General features: G+C 34.3%; 2 protein-coding genes and 1 long non-coding RNA gene across 4 annotated transcripts; 2 read left to right on the plus strand and 1 right to left on the minus strand.

The window, feature by feature from the left end:
• Window positions 1-1,529: 1,529 nt before the first annotated feature.
• Window positions 1,530-4,071, minus strand: LOC106167619 (G patch domain and ankyrin repeat-containing protein 1). The gene is made up of 3 exons (XM_013546449.2): window positions 4,053-4,071; window positions 3,135-3,202; window positions 1,530-2,706 (listed from the first exon to the last, which is right to left on the minus strand). The coding sequence occupies exon 3, from the start codon at window positions 2,702-2,704 to the stop codon at window positions 1,676-1,678; it is 1,029 nt and encodes a 342-aa protein (XP_013401903.2). The 5' UTR covers window positions 2,705-2,706; window positions 3,135-3,202; window positions 4,053-4,071; the 3' UTR covers window positions 1,530-1,675.
• Window positions 4,072-4,233: 162 nt separating this feature from the next.
• Window positions 4,234-11,054, plus strand: LOC106167620 (testis-expressed protein 47). 2 transcript variants are annotated; one of them, XM_013546454.2, is made up of 8 exons: window positions 4,234-4,377; window positions 7,965-8,040; window positions 8,223-8,326; window positions 8,942-9,046; window positions 9,279-9,437; window positions 9,687-9,750; window positions 9,987-10,088; window positions 10,444-11,054. In XM_013546454.2, exons 1-8 carry the CDS (start codon window positions 4,279-4,281, stop codon window positions 10,485-10,487), a joined length of 753 nt encoding a protein of 250 aa, XP_013401908.1. In that variant the 5' UTR covers window positions 4,234-4,278; the 3' UTR covers window positions 10,488-11,054. The 2 variants fall into 2 exon arrangements, with proteins under 2 accessions (XP_013401908.1, XP_013401906.1); XM_013546452.2 differs by lacking the exon at window positions 4,234-4,377 and adding an exon at window positions 7,084-7,742.
• A 1,063-nt stretch (window positions 11,055-12,117) lies between these two features.
• LOC147763353 (uncharacterized) lies at window positions 12,118-15,723 on the plus strand. Its single transcript, XR_015332668.1, has 2 exons — window positions 12,118-12,857; window positions 13,707-15,723. It is a non-coding gene; the product is annotated as an uncharacterized LOC147763353 (long non-coding RNA).
• The last annotated feature ends 1,074 nt before the right edge of the window (window positions 15,724-16,797 follow it).

A 16,797-nucleotide genomic window follows, 5' to 3' on the forward strand; every position in this document is an offset into this window, starting at 1 on the left:
AAATGTTGTCTAAGGGTTATTTCATCTGAATGAAGATAATTCATAATTAATGAAAGACAAGTTGATACATGTAACTATTTCAAATATATAATAAAAATAGTACTTGGCTAAATTTAAATATGCACTAGATTGACATGTTTATGTATTATGTACAATTTATGAAACGCAACAAATGTTGATCATATCCTGCCATGCCTTTTTCATAGGACCCACTGTCAATAATGTTTCTTTGATAATTAACTTAAAGCATTGGATCGGACACATTTTCCAAGTTTTGTTATCAGAACAGCACTGTTTTGACACAAAAAAAAGACATTTTTGACATAATGAAAATTTCCAAAATTATCTTTATGGTGTGCAATAAACTTTAAATAAGCCCTTATACTTTATTTTCAAAATAATTTTTGGCTATTAAAGTTTTTAACTTCGAGCAGTAACTTTCCTTTAAAATACCATATAGATTAATATTCAACTGGAAATATACAGTATGCAGCAATTACTGAGGGTATGTGAATAAATTTTAATTGAAGCAAGAAAACATTATTCCACACAGCCAGACTTCAGAAGCCTTGGTGAAGCAAAGCCAAAAACGGCAGAATACGTAGGATTACAAGGTTTTTGTCACAATCACTATGGGGACATATTAAATTAATTCACTTTCATTTGGGCAAACGACCTTCAGGGGAGTACATAAAGTTGAGTCTGCTTGTCGTTTTCAATACAAGACAGTTAATTAATAGATTTACCTGGTATGCACTTGGCTAATGAGGAAGCATCATTATCCCACCAGTTGGTAAATACGAGGTTATTGTCCTGCTTGTCAGAAAAATTAGTTTCATATTAATGGCAGGTAAAGATGAAACATGAATAGCATACCAGTATTCACATATCTCAGAAGGTTGGTTCACAAGAATGTATACACTAGACCAAAACAGCTTCACAATGCATCAGACTACATGATATCAGCTGTCTAGATGACCAAATAATTTTCTAAAATGTATTATCATATCTGTTTTTTGGGGCAATTATTTGTCTTTTTTTATGATTATTATTATTATTTTTTTTTTTTTTTTTTGGAAGCTATATCAATGTCAAATTTACCTATGCAAGTGTCATGGGACATCTTAAATGTATTTGGTAAAAATTTGAAAAGGTATGGAAATTTTACTTTGTTAATATTCAGCATGAAAGCAGTCTAATGAAAAAACTATATCATTCAATGATTTTCCGATGATGGTTCTTCGTGTATACAAAGATCCCTGCTCTAACACATCTTCAGTTATTTGCTTGTCCTAGATGATGACTGAATGTCAACAACAACAAAGGTTGTGTAATTTCTGCACAACACCTTGGATTGAAGTGACAGTGGATTGACTGCCATTTGATAGGCCAATTTAATCTAGTGTCATAAGTCATCAAGCAGGTATCAGCCCAGATATTACTATAAACCATCTCATTTCAACCCAGAAGAGATAAAGCAGTATTTAAATTAATTCCACCCCTCCCTCTGCATATTCATGGAGTTAACTATATTTATTGAGAAAGAAAAAAGGCATATGCTTTATTATGAATCTTTTTTTTTTTAATTTAATGCTCAACCTTTTTTCTAATGAGAACTCATGCTGGTAGTGTGTGACATGGTTTTATTTGTCAAAATAAATGTAAAATGCTGTCTTTAAAAGTCCATATATCTCCGTAAATTTTGTTCCCAATGTTTGTCCTTTTTCAATCTTTTTTCCGCAATCATTTTATTTTTAGTATTGTGTCTCATCTTCCTCTTATCTTCTTTCTTTGGATGTTTGACTGCTGATGTGTCACAAGCATTAAAGTGTGTAACTTTTGATTTGGCTTCAGTCTTGGCTCCTAAACACAGGCGATCTCTTTTCAGAACAGTTTTGACTGGAAATTTTTGCCCTTGTCCTTGTGTGCCAAGTCCCATTTCTTTGTCCCAGCCATGTTTTACCATCATCTGGTACCCTTTGTTTGATTCAGGAATAAAGTACAATGTGCCTGGAGGTTTCCTTTTACTATTAAACAAGTGCAGAGTTGAAGTCTCGTGATTTGCTCTAGTTGTTTCCTGAAAATCTAATTTACAAATGTTGCAATAAAATGTTTCTTGTAGCGTCTGTGAACCATCGTCATTATCATCAGATTGATTGTTCCTGTCTCTCAAAATCTTACAGATTTCTGTCTGTTTTCCTCTAATTGCTAAATCTATTGCCATTTGTCCCTGTTTATCACATATATATACATTAGCACCAGCATCAGTCATCAGATATTGCACTACTTGTATTTGTCCAGCATGGGCTGCACACATGAGGGCTGTCCAGCCATAGCCATCCTGATGATCCAATTCTGCACCATCTTGTAAGCACTTTTGAACTGACTGCAACTCGCCCATCTGTGCATATTTAAGTAAAGAATTATTTAAATGAGACAATGAAGGTTTAATTGAAGGTTTATGGTTGCTGTGATGTTTATTTTTTGGTTTTTCTTTTGGTCTATTTAAGCTTGAAGTCCCCACTTTTTTGTCAGTCACATTTTCCACTACTTCTTCATAAAAACTTCTTGCCTCTTTTCCATTTATAGATAGATGAACACCATATATGGTTGATGCTTCTTTTGGCTTGGCTTTACTGGCTACATCTTTGCTTTCAGGTACAAAGTCAATCGAATGTATTAGTCTGCCTTCAAAATTCAACATATCTGAAAAACAAGGACACTGCATTTATCAGTTGTAAACTGACATCTCTCCAAACTATATGCATTATACAGAAAAAATCAATGTAACCAAAAAGATTTATGGCATGATATCTCACCCCATGTAAATCAATATAATTTTACAAATCTTTCTAATGAAAAAAACTGATGCATTTATCAGGGATGAGACTGGCATTTAGTGAAAAAGTCGGAAAATATGGTGTGGGGTCTTTGGCTACCTAGATCAATATATTTGGATCCCATACGTCGTAAATCTGTCAGAAGTCAGAAAAATCTCATCCCATCTCACCTGATTGAGTTCTTTAACTATAAGAAACAAAACAAAATTATTAAACTCTTTTCACTATTACATCATTACTTCTTAATTTAAGCCAAGGTGCTAAAAGTCTAATAAACTTCTGCAAAGTCCTCACCAGTGATCTAATTTGATGGCTGTCGGTATGTGGAAGAGTTGATCTTGTTTATCCCCAAAAAGAGTCTACTAAATAAAAGGGAAATAAGTAAATATAAAAAGCACATAATGCAGGGCAGCAGCATTTCTGATTTTTGAAAATATTAAACAAAAAGTTGAAATATGAAAATAACATCACCAAGAATACAAACAAAGCTGGCAGTCTTTGGAAAGAAACAAGTAATTTTTGACTTCCTTACTACCATGGCCCATAGGAGCCTACGCGTGCGTCTTTTAGACGCCCCTTTACATGCGAAAACGACAAGGCCTATGCCGAGTTCGTCTTTTACTACAGAGCTTTGAGAGCCGAAAATGGCATGGCTGTGTCTCTTTCGCCACTTACTGAACTCCACAGATGCGAGATTGACACGACCCATGTCGCGCTTGTCTCTCAAAAGACACTGTTATAAAACATGAAATAGGCATTACGTGTGATTTTCGCAGCTGAATAAGTAGACCCTTATAAACGAAGTTGACGTGACCTTAGAGTCATGTCACTTTCAACTTTTACAAACCTCCAACAAAATCTATCTCCACACAGACGCACGCGACATGTACTATTGGACATGGGTCAGTTGAAACCCTATTAACCTAAAGGGCTCATGTTACTTTCAGCCAACTCTTATATGTCAAATCCAATTAATTTGAAACAGTGTTGTGCTGTCCCAAAACATTTTTTTCATTTGAATCCCATCATAATTTAGTGCTATCTAGATAACAGTGTGGCTAATTGCTTGTAATAATTATATGGCCTCATATTTTTATTTTCAAGGATTCAAATATAAAGGGTTTTAAGACGGTCCTTCTGTTTCAAATTAATTGGCTGAAAGTAACAAATTGGCCAATTGAATTTGTAATATTTTAAAATTTTGAATCTTACATCTTCAGGCAGCGGAGACGTGCAGCATTTCGATAACACAACGGAAGTGAGAGTGACGACCTTCACTTATGTTTTTAACCATATAATGGTCATATCTTTATTTATTCTAAAATTTCATGTTTAATTTTAATAAAAACATTTTATTTGATAAGAAATTATTATTATATATAGTCTTCACAAATCACACATTCGAGAGACTTGCTGTCGGCAAGGAGACCGCTTCAAAATGGCGACCACTTTCATCGACGACAGAGATTCTCCATTTGAAAATGACTTAAAATCCTTGTATGATGTCATAAAGGAGCGAATGGAGGAACTCGAAAAGGTGCGAAAATGAGCGTGCTTAACAATGATAATTTTCAAAAAATATTCCACAGCACACATCATATGTCCACAATATTTGTGGATGACTTGTGACTAGATAAAAGACACCGACCATGAATGATTAGCTTTTCCTACCAAGGGTAAACGTGTATCTACTGCCTTTTCACAGTGTAGCCCCTGAAATTCTGCCACTTATTTTGTATTCAAAATTAAGATTCATTTTCTCTCTGTAATTAACATAATTAACCACTTGCTATTTCAAAAGCTAGTTTTCAAAAGATTGATTTTATTTTTGTTATCTTTTCTCATAATTTGTGTATTTACATGATATTTGAAATGCTTTAAAGTGTTAGAATATGTGCAATCTATCTTTTGGTTTGAAGAAACTATACTAGGGATACTTATGTCTTAAAATAAGTGCCAGTTTGCATTTATAGAGTTTCCCAAATATTATGTGAAGTTAAAGGGATAACAGCTCTTCTAATGAGATTCAAAATTTCACAATACACAACCTTTATAATTAATTCCATTTGACCACCAAAATGGCAGTTATTGAAATCATACTGAAATCTGTGCTTGCCATCAGACCATGTGGACCTTAATAGATGGCTACCATCTATAAAACTGTTAATCTCTTAAGAGATTATTTTAAAAAATATATATATGTAATAAAAAAATAAAATAAGAAACTAACTTAAAATAAGAAAAACAAATGATCAAATAAATGGAAAAAAATTGGGGATATCATGATAGACTGAAGGTTCATTGGTCTGAAGGTTCATTGGTCAAAAAATGGTAACATTTTCATGTTTTTTTTTAATCAAGGATTCATTGGTCCAAAGGTTCTATAGTGAACATTCTGACCAATGAACCTTCGGACTATTGCTACGGCCCCCAAGAACTCTAACTTTGAATGTTGGAATGGATTCATTTACCATTGGTAAGTGTGGGAAATGTGTTGTTTTCCCAAGGAAAATCCATTTTATGGCACTTTCCCCATGAAAATGAAGAGTTGTTATCCCTTACAGTTTGTATCATTATATTGTTTGTTAAAAAAATAACTATAACATTTTGAAATCTTATTTAAAAAAAACATTTTTAAATGTTCTGGATTCTGTTTTTAAGTTAATGATTTTTTTTCTTCTGTTAAAATAATATTGATACTGGTATTTTATTTTGAAATAAATCATCAGTTATTTAATATTTTTAGCCGGGGACTAAATAAGTTATTAGTGAGGCATGGGTCTTATGTTTGAACAAATAAACTAATCAAAAGAAATCTAATCTAAAATTATGCATTTAAAACTGTGTCAGTGAAAAAGGCCAATCAGTTTGAAAATGATTCACTCTATATCAGATGAGAAATAAATTCTTGCTTAAAATTGTAAGCTGCTTAAATACCTGAAAGCTAGTCTTAGTGCTGAATGTTATTAAACAACAATAAGGTATTCTCTGAGTGCTCTAATCTGCAACACTTCTAGTTGAGATGGAGCTTATAGACCAATTTCATGTGTCATGTCTTAGGCCTAAAATCTAGAAAGGTGCAACAAAGAAGTCAATAGAACATTTGTTGAAATATCCCTTCTGACAATATATGTTCAAAAGACTCATTTCAGAATATAACTAAATGCTCAGTCCATTACCTAGGCCATTATATGTGAACTTCCATACACTGGTGCCAGTATAACTACAAAAGAAGAGTGCAAATACCGCTCTTGTGTTGTGTAGATAACATTACCAGGGCATCTTTTATTTCCAAGATTATGTGCAATCTGTATCTTGGTTTTACTTGTTCAAGGCAATGTATAACTGGTTAATTTATAAGTTCTTCATATTCCAACAAGCTGAAGGATTTTCTCTTGCTGACAGGCCCTATTTGCAGTGGCACATTATTATTGTTTGGCATAGAACCTACATATTAGGCCCAAAAACTGACAAAGTATGTTTTTCCCCCAACGTCTATGATATAACTATTTTGTTTACATTAACAAGTTGTCTATTGTCAATTTAAATGAAACCAATAAAGAGATCTTCCCATTTTTTCAAAGTATGACAATTTACAGGTTGTACTTAAATTCTGCTGTCCCAAAAATATTTGTAAGTTTTCCACATAATTTCACTACTTGGCCACCAGAAGATGCATAACACTGAAAAACAAATCTTTCCTAATTATATAAAAAAACTTTTTTAAAAAATCTTCAGCAGGGGCGGATCCAGAGATATTTTCTGACAGTCTTCCAAAATAACTTTATTGACCCATCCTCCACTTTTAACTGTCTCCTGACAGAAAAATTTAAAGATTCTGACTGTCTTCTGGAAGCCCTAGAAGATGGATTCTGTCTGCCCCAGTTCAGAAACTGTTGCGATACATAGTCTTTATGTTATTTTAATGGAACTGTTATGTAGACATTTTGAATTTAAAATACTTATGGTGCTTATGATAGCTTTTAAGTAAAAGAAAAAAGAAAAGAAAAGATAATTATACTTACCTTTCCCACAAATGGAAATTTGTCCCTTTTTCATCATGTTTTTCATTTTTTTCTTAATGGATATTTTTCCTGTCAGTTAAACTGTTAAAGCTACCAAAATGTCCAGTTCATACTAGAATTCTGGAAGTTATAATTTATAACTTCCATAACTGAGCATGTCTTTCTTTAGATTTCTCTACCTAAACTGAATAAGAAAGCAATTATCTACAATGTACCTTGGTGGTGTGCCTTACAGATTCATGTTTACTTAAATGTTTACCAAGTTTGTTGTTCTTGGACAGTGAAGTAAAGAGTGTGTTGATCTATGTCAGTTTGTAATTTGACTGCATGGCCAATATTCATTGTTTGGTGGCCCATTGTCTACTCTTGCTCATTTATATATGCCAGTCCATTAGCCGATAAAATAAACACATTTTCTTGCCACCAGTGAAAAAGATCTATTTGGACGAGATGCCTGGTTGTCAGGAGGGAACAATTGCTGTTTTTGGATAGATGTAATAATATTGAATGCAGTGCTTACAGCAGGTGCATTCAAAAGGTTTTTATGAGTTACTGATCGTAACTAGGGGAAATGCCATATTGGAAGTCTCTATTTTTAGAAAAGCTAAGCGTAGAAAATATATATGCTATAGTTAATTTAGGCAGTTGGAAACTAGAACAAAAGTGAATTTTTGATGAAACTTTGAGTGCTTTGGCTGAAATCATGGCCCATCGTACATCTGCGGGAAAGCGACGTGGTCATTCTCCAGACAAGGAAGGGGAGGGGGATTTTGATTTAAAATCAGAGGAGGGAAAGAGTGTACAGCCTCTTGAATTTCCACTACCAACTCTTTATGAAGCAAAAATGGACCGCCGGTATAAGAATGATACAGAAAGGGTGAGATTGTTGAAAGAAGGAAGCATTTAGTGATATTATTTTTAAATGAAAAGTTTGTTTCAATTTCAGTGTCTATAGTATTACAGCACATTTAAGGATGATATTTTATCATTTTCTACCCTGCCTACTCCCACAGATTGTCAAATAGTTGCTTACTGCTTATTATTATTATTATTATTAGCTTGACTTATACCTAAATGTCTTTTATTTTTATTTTCTCAGAAAAATCTGTTACACAGGCTTGTGTATGTTGGCAAACTAAGAGAGGATTTCTGTAGCAGCCAAGAAGAAATTGGGCGTAAGTATTTTAAAAGGTCATCATATTTGCTTATAAACATATAACCCAATGGCTAGTAGGTGGATAAATCATTATAAGGCTATTAAATGAAGTCTATTCTAAAAAGATATTAAATTCATGTAATTAATGTAAACCTATTATTTAGCTATATTATCAAAATATGTTGGTCTTTTCCATTGCAGATTACTATGACAATTTTTTCAAAAATCTACACAATTCTCTGCAAGGGGAAGGGATTACTGGTTTATTACTGCTTTATCCAAAGCACTGTGCTCATGTTGTGGAGGTACGTACATGTATGTCTGATTATATAAGTTTTTGGCTGTATATTTCATTGGTTTGTGGACGTCATACAGTTCTGTCTAAGACAAACATACTTGCTTAATTTTGAAAGATGATGTTATTCAAGAAAAGATTATAGTTTGGCTGGTGCATGCTGTCTAATTTACATCTTATTTAATCTGACCCTGTTTACCTTGGAAGGTCTATTTTTTGGCACCATCTGAATTTATGTGAGGTTAAAATGCTTGACCCATCTCATGCCTTTTATTTATTTATTTATTTTTTTTTTTTGCTTGATTATATTTACACAAATTCATTTATTTATCTACCTACCAATCTATCTTGTTACCTATTAACTTATTGATTACATCTGTTGATTTATTAGTATTTTAATATTAATAAAATGCTGTTCTTACTCCTCTTCTTATTGTCATAATTGTAATCACTAAGAGCAAATGGTATGGAGTATCGTGATAGAAGGTACTGTCTTAAAAACAGTGATAATCCTTCAGTATGCTATCATTTGGTTATCTTGAATATAAAGTCCATTCATACAAATGTCTTTTGGCATTCGTGTGTAACAGAATACCTACAAAGAAACATTTTTATATCCTTTCAGACTTCTAATGAAAAGATCACAGAGGTTGTTAGAGATATGCAGAAAAGCATTGAGAAGCAAGAGGGACCTCTTGAGGCTGCCAAAATACTTGTTATTTCCCATGATATATCCTTTAATTAAAAAAAACCTAAAATCAATATATTTCAGACATTTTGGTGATATTTACAACCTTGTTTGATGAAGTTATTGCTTCAGTGGGTTAAAGTCACCAGTTAAGTCAACAAACACACTCATTTTAATGGACTTTTCAAAAAAGACTGTGTTGACACAAGTGCCTACAATACTCTCAAAAATAGTTTTAAAATCTTGACATTAATATTTTCCTTAACAGTCAAACGTTCCAGAGAGACTCTACAACCAGTGGACACACAAAATACTGGACATTAAGTCTGCAAATTTAGACTTGTATGAACCTAGTGAGGCAGCTGATAAACTAGTAACAGATATGTTGTCCCAGTTCCTCCATCTTGGTACCTATTTAGCAAAACAGCCAAAGGTGAGTTAAAGTCACCTTTAGTCTCAAAGTCTTATAGGGACTGTAGATACCCTAGTAGACTTGCATGCACTTGATGTCTTTGTAAGAGCAGTACACTTGGGTTTTTCAAAATTTATTTGGGTGTTTCTTTTTTTAATAATTTTTTAAGAATGTTCACTTTCTTTGTATTTTCTTTCTACTAAACTTAATTGAGTTTTTCTTCTAAATCATAATAAATTGCAAATTAATATACACTATTTGTCTTTTCAGTTAAACTTTAAAAATGCACTAGATACACTTCACGAGAAAGTACCAGAGCATTTACCACAACAAGGTTGGTTATTTTTATTAATTTTACATAATTTACCTTATTTGGTGTTTTATAGGATATTTTATAAAACCCTATTACAATTTCAAATTCACATTTTCAGAAATGGACAAGTAGTGGATATACATTCAATAGAATACATCAGTTTATTTGGAAATACAATATCATGATTGATATGAATGACATTTTTTATCCATATTAATGCCTTTTTTTTTCAAATTATATATAATGTCTTTTTACAGATGTTATAAATTATCTGGTAGAAAATGATACCACATGCATAAGCAAACCTGTGGAGTATCTTAATACTTACCAAAAACCCATCAAAGTTGTCTTGGATAGTGGTAAGAGGAAAAATGTCAAATCTTTTAAAATAGCTTACTACATGTACCAGTATACTTCACAAATGTAATATTTGTCAAACTTATGTGGCTTGATTGATATATTAAAAACTTCAAGAATTTCTGTAAAACTTTGTAACAATAATAATAATAATAGTATGTTCCATATATGTAATATTTGTGAAATGAATGATTTCTAAGTCTTTGGTTGTAACATATGGATAAAAATGAAACAAGAACAGGTTAATCTCCTTTTTACATATCAGCACATAGACTTTTTTGGGCATTTTATTAAGTTGTATTGATTTAACTCATCCTAAAGCCATTAGTTAATAGCTGAGTGATTATTTTTTTCTAGAACTCACGTGGCCAATGCCTGTCAAGCTGTTTCCATACAACTAGTCTGGATGCACGATAACCCATGATCACGTTTATCAGACAAAAGATAATTATTTGCCTATCTTGACTTCCTGAGACTTTGGTGGAAATAGGTGAACAACTGATAAATGACTTGCTTGTCACGGCAGGATATTCATTCCAGCAGTAATGATGCTAATCTTTTCATTCATTCATTCATTCATCCTACGGCCATCATTTGTGATGGCATTTTACTCCCCCCCCCCTTAATTTTTCACTACATCAAGAAAAGTACAGAAGGCCATAAGGTTTGTTGAAAGATCCCCTCAAATAAGTTTAATGCTCACTATGTAACATTATTTCATTTGATTGTAAATTGATGATTTTAAAAAATACAAAATGTCAGGAGTGGACAGATGGGGGACTCTCTTCAAATTCAACTCAGCTGTTCAGTGGATTTGATTTATCTTTCCTTTGAATTTACTGTGAATGAAACAAACCATATTTATATATGTAATATATGGATATACAATATAAAATTGAAATATATACTTGTTGCCTGTGTAATATTTGTATGTATAAAAACAAAATAAAATATTTTTGATAAGCATAGTTAAATAATTTTGTTTCTGGGATTCAGTATTTTAGGAATGATTGGAAATTAAGAAAAGAAAATTATTATGCTGATTGAAAATGGGCGGCACAACAGGCCCAAAACAAGGTGTGACAGAGTCTGCTGCCTGTGTGTGTGAATGAAGGTGAATACCATTTTATACTTCGACAGCTTTTTATAAAATCTTACATACACCTTAAAAATGATTTAATCCCTTAAATATTTTTTGTGAAGCATAACTGATGTTGATATTTCCATTGGAGCTTATAAGAAAATGGTCGCTGTTATAATGACTGGCCAGTCAGAGGGATGGCTAAATGATTAGGAGAAGAAATTGCTTATTTTCCCGGAAAATCCATTTTGGTGGGTAACTCTGATGGCGTGTACCTTTAATCTATCTACCAGAACAGAAATAAATTGAATTTTAATACCCCAGATGAAAACTCAAACATGCATTGACATAAAAAAAAGCAGTACTAGTAGGACTCGGTGTCAAACAATGTTTCACCGATGTGTTGAATTCAGTCGGGTTATTGAGATAAAGCAATTTTTCACAGCTAGGTAATACGCTTGGTGATACTCTTAATGAAAATTGCAAGAATGATTGATTGATCTAAAAGCACACCTTAACGTTTTGCAACATGCTCAATTGATTAATTTATTGAGCCTGTCCCAGCACTGCTCACGTGCATTTGTGTGTGTGAGAGAGGAGATACGACACGTGACTGACTTCGGAAAACAGGTATGGTGCATTTTCAGCCCTTGCAGTGATCCGAGCTGAGCCAGATGGGTCGACCCGCAGGTGCTTGCATTGTGAACTTCATCATGGACAACATTATCGAAATGTAAATGTTATAGAAATACATGTTATAAGCAAGAAACAGTAACGTGTTGGCTTTGTAACTCAAATTTAATAACGATGGCAATACACGGGTAGTAGAGTCAAAAGCAATGATGATAATGATCGGGAGCGTCCATGTACGCAGTGAAATGTGAAGTCTCAATAAAACCACGCATCACTATCCAGGGGCGGGTCCAGAGTTTTTTTTTTTTTTTTTTTTTTTTTTTTTTTTCTAATGACAGCTAGGGCTCGGATGCGAAGCCGTCCCTCGACCCATTGGCATGGGGTTCGGAGCTCGCTTAGGGGCCCCGAAAACTTCGGGTGTTTTGGAAAGCAAACGTTGCCTAAGTACGGTTTAGAACTACGGTTCAGCTAGTCAAAGTTCTAATTTCAAGAGGGATATTGGTGTTTTTTTTTGTTTTTTTTTTTCAGAAACCGATGGGGGGTGGGCAGGGGGTCCCCTCCCACCGAAATCCGCCACTAACTATCCTCCTCCACAGAGGAGATTATTGATTACCAGCAGTTTTGCAGAAATGAAGAAAAGAAATCCGACAGACCAGTTCTTAGAGTGATGATTATCACTTTCAGTGATAAGGACAGCGTCATCTTCTATTAATGCGTATTTATAAAAATGAAAATGATAAATCGGCAGTAATCAATTCATAAAGAAGACATTTTGTTTCCACTCTGCAGTCAAACCAAATAGATATCAATTATTGTTGTTGTTTTGAATTTGTCTTTTGTAATATGATTATATGACGCACAAGGTTAAATGTCAGGAATGAAGAACACGTTGCACACCTTGCACGAGTAAGATCAATATCAAACTGATGCGCAACTCGTTTCTGGTATTTGACTATTTATGCTACTGTAGCCAGTTCAAACGCTAGTGAGACAGCCTCAAGATATATTTATTACAAAAAAAGAACGCGCGGAAGTGGAATATTACGCGATTTTGACAGTAAGTATTGTCGAATAGCATGTAGCTAATTATTGTTTCTTTGTAAACATCATTGGGTGCTTTTCTGGCTTCTTGAAAATATTTTTTCTTTTTCATCTAGAACAAAGATCGTTTAACTTGTGACAGTTACGGTGATTTGTTTTTAAAGGTAAATCACATGAATACGCATTAGAAAATGTTTTTAAGTCGTATTTTTATATTTAGATACCATGTAAAGAGCCTACCTTTCTCAATTCAAAACCCTCAAATGAAAGAATCTCATGTCTATAATTCATTATGAAATGCCAGAAAGACTCTGGCGGCTTAATGTCTGGCCAAATATTTTAAATTAATTTATTTTTAAATTAGAAATATCGAATTTTAGTGCAGGGACGGGTCAAGCAATGATTCTTGTAAAGGAGAAAATTAGATTTGACGCGAAACATAATTCTAAATATTAACTGGCAACGGTTTTATCAAATCAAATTTATTAATATTTCTCTCTATTTTAATTAAAATTATGATATTCTAACAGGGGATCGGGGTTGGGAATTAAGCAGTCATATTGTGAGTGCACCTACCGGGTACACACTGACATGTACATGCACTGGTAGGTTGTGCAAAGCCTCCTAACACTATTACCACTACCAAGTTTTATCTTCAGATGCTTATGGTGACAACTAAAAATGAACATCAACTGAATTCACAAGGTCTTCATCCTAAGTACCTGGAAACTCGTCTGTCTACTACCAGAGACTTGCTGAATGTAGAGACGCGGTTTTACAGTATCCGATAATACTTAGGGTGGTGCATGACCTTTCTCCTTTGTGTGAAATATTGAACGTTATATATCTAAAACTTTGGTTTCAGATAAGCCCATACACGAACAAGTATACTGAAGCATAGTCTACCGCAGTTGGCCAGGAATATACAGAGTAGTGACTGGGTGGGTTGGCTACCGTGGAGGTAAACGCAGACATGGGATGCGGAACTAGTACAGACTGCCATAAAAATACGATCCGCCCCTATGACACACGCCAGCTCCTGTCTGATTTGATCGTTATACAGACAGCATTTTTAACATCGCCTGAACCAAGTACAACAAAGGAAAAAGAAGCTTTGGTCGACTCAAACAATCATAACGGCCACTACCAAAATAGAACAAACTTACATTACAGACTAGGGAAAGAGACTACGAAGGCAGAGTTATTTACAAAATCTGTTGGAGAACACACTGGATTTATAGAAAAGAACACACAGTTTATTATGTAAATAAAAATGGTTATAGAGATCCAGAATACCGGCTGGGAACAGTGATGAAGTGAAAATAGTGTTTAAAACAAGTTGCTTCATATTTTGAAGTGCAGGTGTTGTCAGTAAAGGGTTTGCTCTATTATCATAAATTACGTAAGAACTTAAAAGTGTTAGATCACTGATTAAAAATATTCATGCCCCGTGTGCCCTATGTATGCCCTGTGTGTCAAGTCTAAGCAGAATGTAAAGTCACATGTATGTTTAAGTCTCTAACGCAGGCGTTGCAAGTCAAATTTTGCACAGCAGGTGAGCGACCATGTGAGTGACAATGCCTCGTCCCATATGCCAGAGAAGAGCTTGGCAAATAGTGGGGATGTGTTGTTTACATTGGAATTGCTCAAGGAACCGTCTGTAAAATCCAACAACGGTTTTGCACAAATCACGATGTGCAGTCAGGCACCACTACAAGTCGTTCTTGTAAAAATACAGTCAGGGAATGTCGTATCTTCTGCAAGATGTATCGTCAAAAGAGATCATTGTCAGCACATTGTCTGCGGAATAGTGTAAAAACAATAAGCCGAGTTTCCAGAGGATCAGTCAAAAGCAGACTTTTGATTCGTGGCCTGGGCCATGGTGAACTCATAGGATTTTTTTTTTTTTACCATGAAAAGAAAGAACCGCCGCTAGGAATGTACCCGACATTGCCGTGAAATGCTTCACTGGAGGCATATGTCTGGTTTTCTGATGAAGCAAGATTTCCTATTCGCGGCATTGTCAGCAGACCCCATGCTTCATCTCAGGTTTGGAAGAGATTAGCTGGAGACCGTGAGATGGGAACTGTTGCCCACAGTGGTGGTTCTGTCCACCTTTGGACTGTCATTCCTTATGAACTTTGAACCAGTGTGGGGTTTCTCAGCGAAAGTTCTGGAAACATTTTGGCCGTACCTTTTTTATTACAACATGGCAATGGGCCATCTCAATTTGATCGCAGAAGAAAACAATTCTTCAGTGACCAAGAAATTGAGCAAGTTGACTGGGCTGTTTTTTTTCTGCTTTGAATCCAATGGAGCACTGTTAGGATGGTCTAGACCGTACTGTAAGGAGGAGAGAGGTCTAGCCGACTAGACGAGATGGGATGAAACAGACCTTCTTGTCGAGGGGTGGGTTAATCTGAGCCAACAAGCTCCAGAAACTGGTTAAGTCAGTACCTCGTAGAATAGATGACGTCATCTGGGTTTGTGGCAGCTACCCGAGATAATTACACTGTGAATGGTATAGCATTACCTTTGGGTGATACTTCTTTTTTCCTTTAATCCTTGCTTTCTTGAACATAACATTTGCTTTTCTCTATAAATTACTGATAATTCAACAAATTTATAATTTATCACTAGGAAGTACCAAGACGAAAAATATCCACAAATATACTGTAATTTGAAGATAGATCATGGGATTATAATAAAACACTAATGAGCTGGTTGTAAGTTACATTTTGTCTTAGTTTGAACATATTGAAATCGTAGATGCAATAACCTTTTGGAATATTCCATTATTTTTAGCAAGAGTGCACTTCCTTTCAATATACATGTTTTATTGGCGCGTTTGACAGCATTATAATAAAAAGCCTGGATACAGATGCCTGTTTCTGTATTATTCATAAAACAAAGTTCTTAAACACACATGGAAGACAAAACAGCTATTTAATCTACATTAACTAACGGGGACCATCCGAAATAACCATAGGCTTGCAACAGCGTTAAATCAAGCGGGATGTTTTATTTATTTACTTATTTATTTATTTATTTATTTATTTTTATTAATTTTTTTTTTTGGGGGGGGGGGGTTGAGCCAGAAATAATGTAGAGAGCAGTAAGGCAACAAATTAAAGCTAACAGATTTTATTCACGGATATTTTTAGAGTTGCATTCTTTAAAGTTCTGTTACATAACAGTACAAATTCGCCATATTTAGCGTTTGATTTTCGTATTGCCACCTTGTATCTTAGACAATATTCCTGACACAGAATTTCACAGTCAGGTTCACCCTTATCGCTGACAAATTATTGGAATAACGAAAAAATGGCATTAAAACAGATTGCAACCCTTTAACGAAATGTCTATTTTTGCTTTCGTAGTTTTTTATCTTTGTAACTATCAGTAACAATTCAGCCCACATGCATCAGGATAATCTACTCGTTAAATACTTAATGATGGTAATTACAATGGCATTTACGAATCCCAGGGTTTAAATTAAGGCGACAAATATCTGATTAATCTGATTAATAACGTGTGTGGCAAAGTAGTGTCTTTGTAATTTGCTTTGTTAACCTTTAAAATGTGCTGTATAGTCTGCGTGCATTACGCCATTAAGCAAATTTTGCGTCTTATAAACACGTAAGTAGGAGACTAATCACTGAGAAAAATAAAAATGTGATGGGGGGGGGGGGGGGGGGGGGGGGGGGGGGGGGGGGGGGAGGATAGAGTTCCATGAAAAAAATTGCTTTACTTCACTTCGCTTTTCATTCACAAGCTTTGAAAACAACAGTAAGTTATGTTACTTTGCTTCAGAATAGGTTTCCAGCAAATACAATTTTTCTTTTATGTTTTGCGGTTATAAACATTACATCTTTTATTTGAATAAAAAAGCTTAACTTAGCAAGTCAAGACCTTTATGATAACTGTCTCATATACCCATTTTAAGGAGAACATGG

This window comes from Lingula anatina, chromosome 2, assembly GCF_051362555.1.
Source record: "Lingula anatina isolate TDL-2025a chromosome 2, LinAna3.0, whole genome shotgun sequence".
Taxonomy (NCBI): domain Eukaryota; kingdom Metazoa; phylum Brachiopoda; class Lingulata; order Lingulida; family Lingulidae; genus Lingula; species Lingula anatina.

Coding starts and splice junctions, on each gene's coding strand:
- LOC106167619 (XM_013546449.2), bottom strand. CDS start 2,704: ATGTTGAATTTTGAAGGCAGACTAATACATTCGATTGACTTTGTACCT.
- LOC106167620 (XM_013546452.2), top strand. CDS start 7,569: ATGGCCCATCGTACATCTGCGGGAAAGCGACGTGGTCATTCTCCAGAC. Junction 9,047..9,278: donor TACTTGTTATTTCCCATGAT/ATATCCTTTAAT, acceptor TAACAGTCAAAC/GTTCCAGAGAGACTCTACAA. Junction 9,751..9,986: donor AGAGCATTTACCACAACAAG/GTTGGTTATTTT, acceptor GTCTTTTTACAG/ATGTTATAAATTATCTGGTA.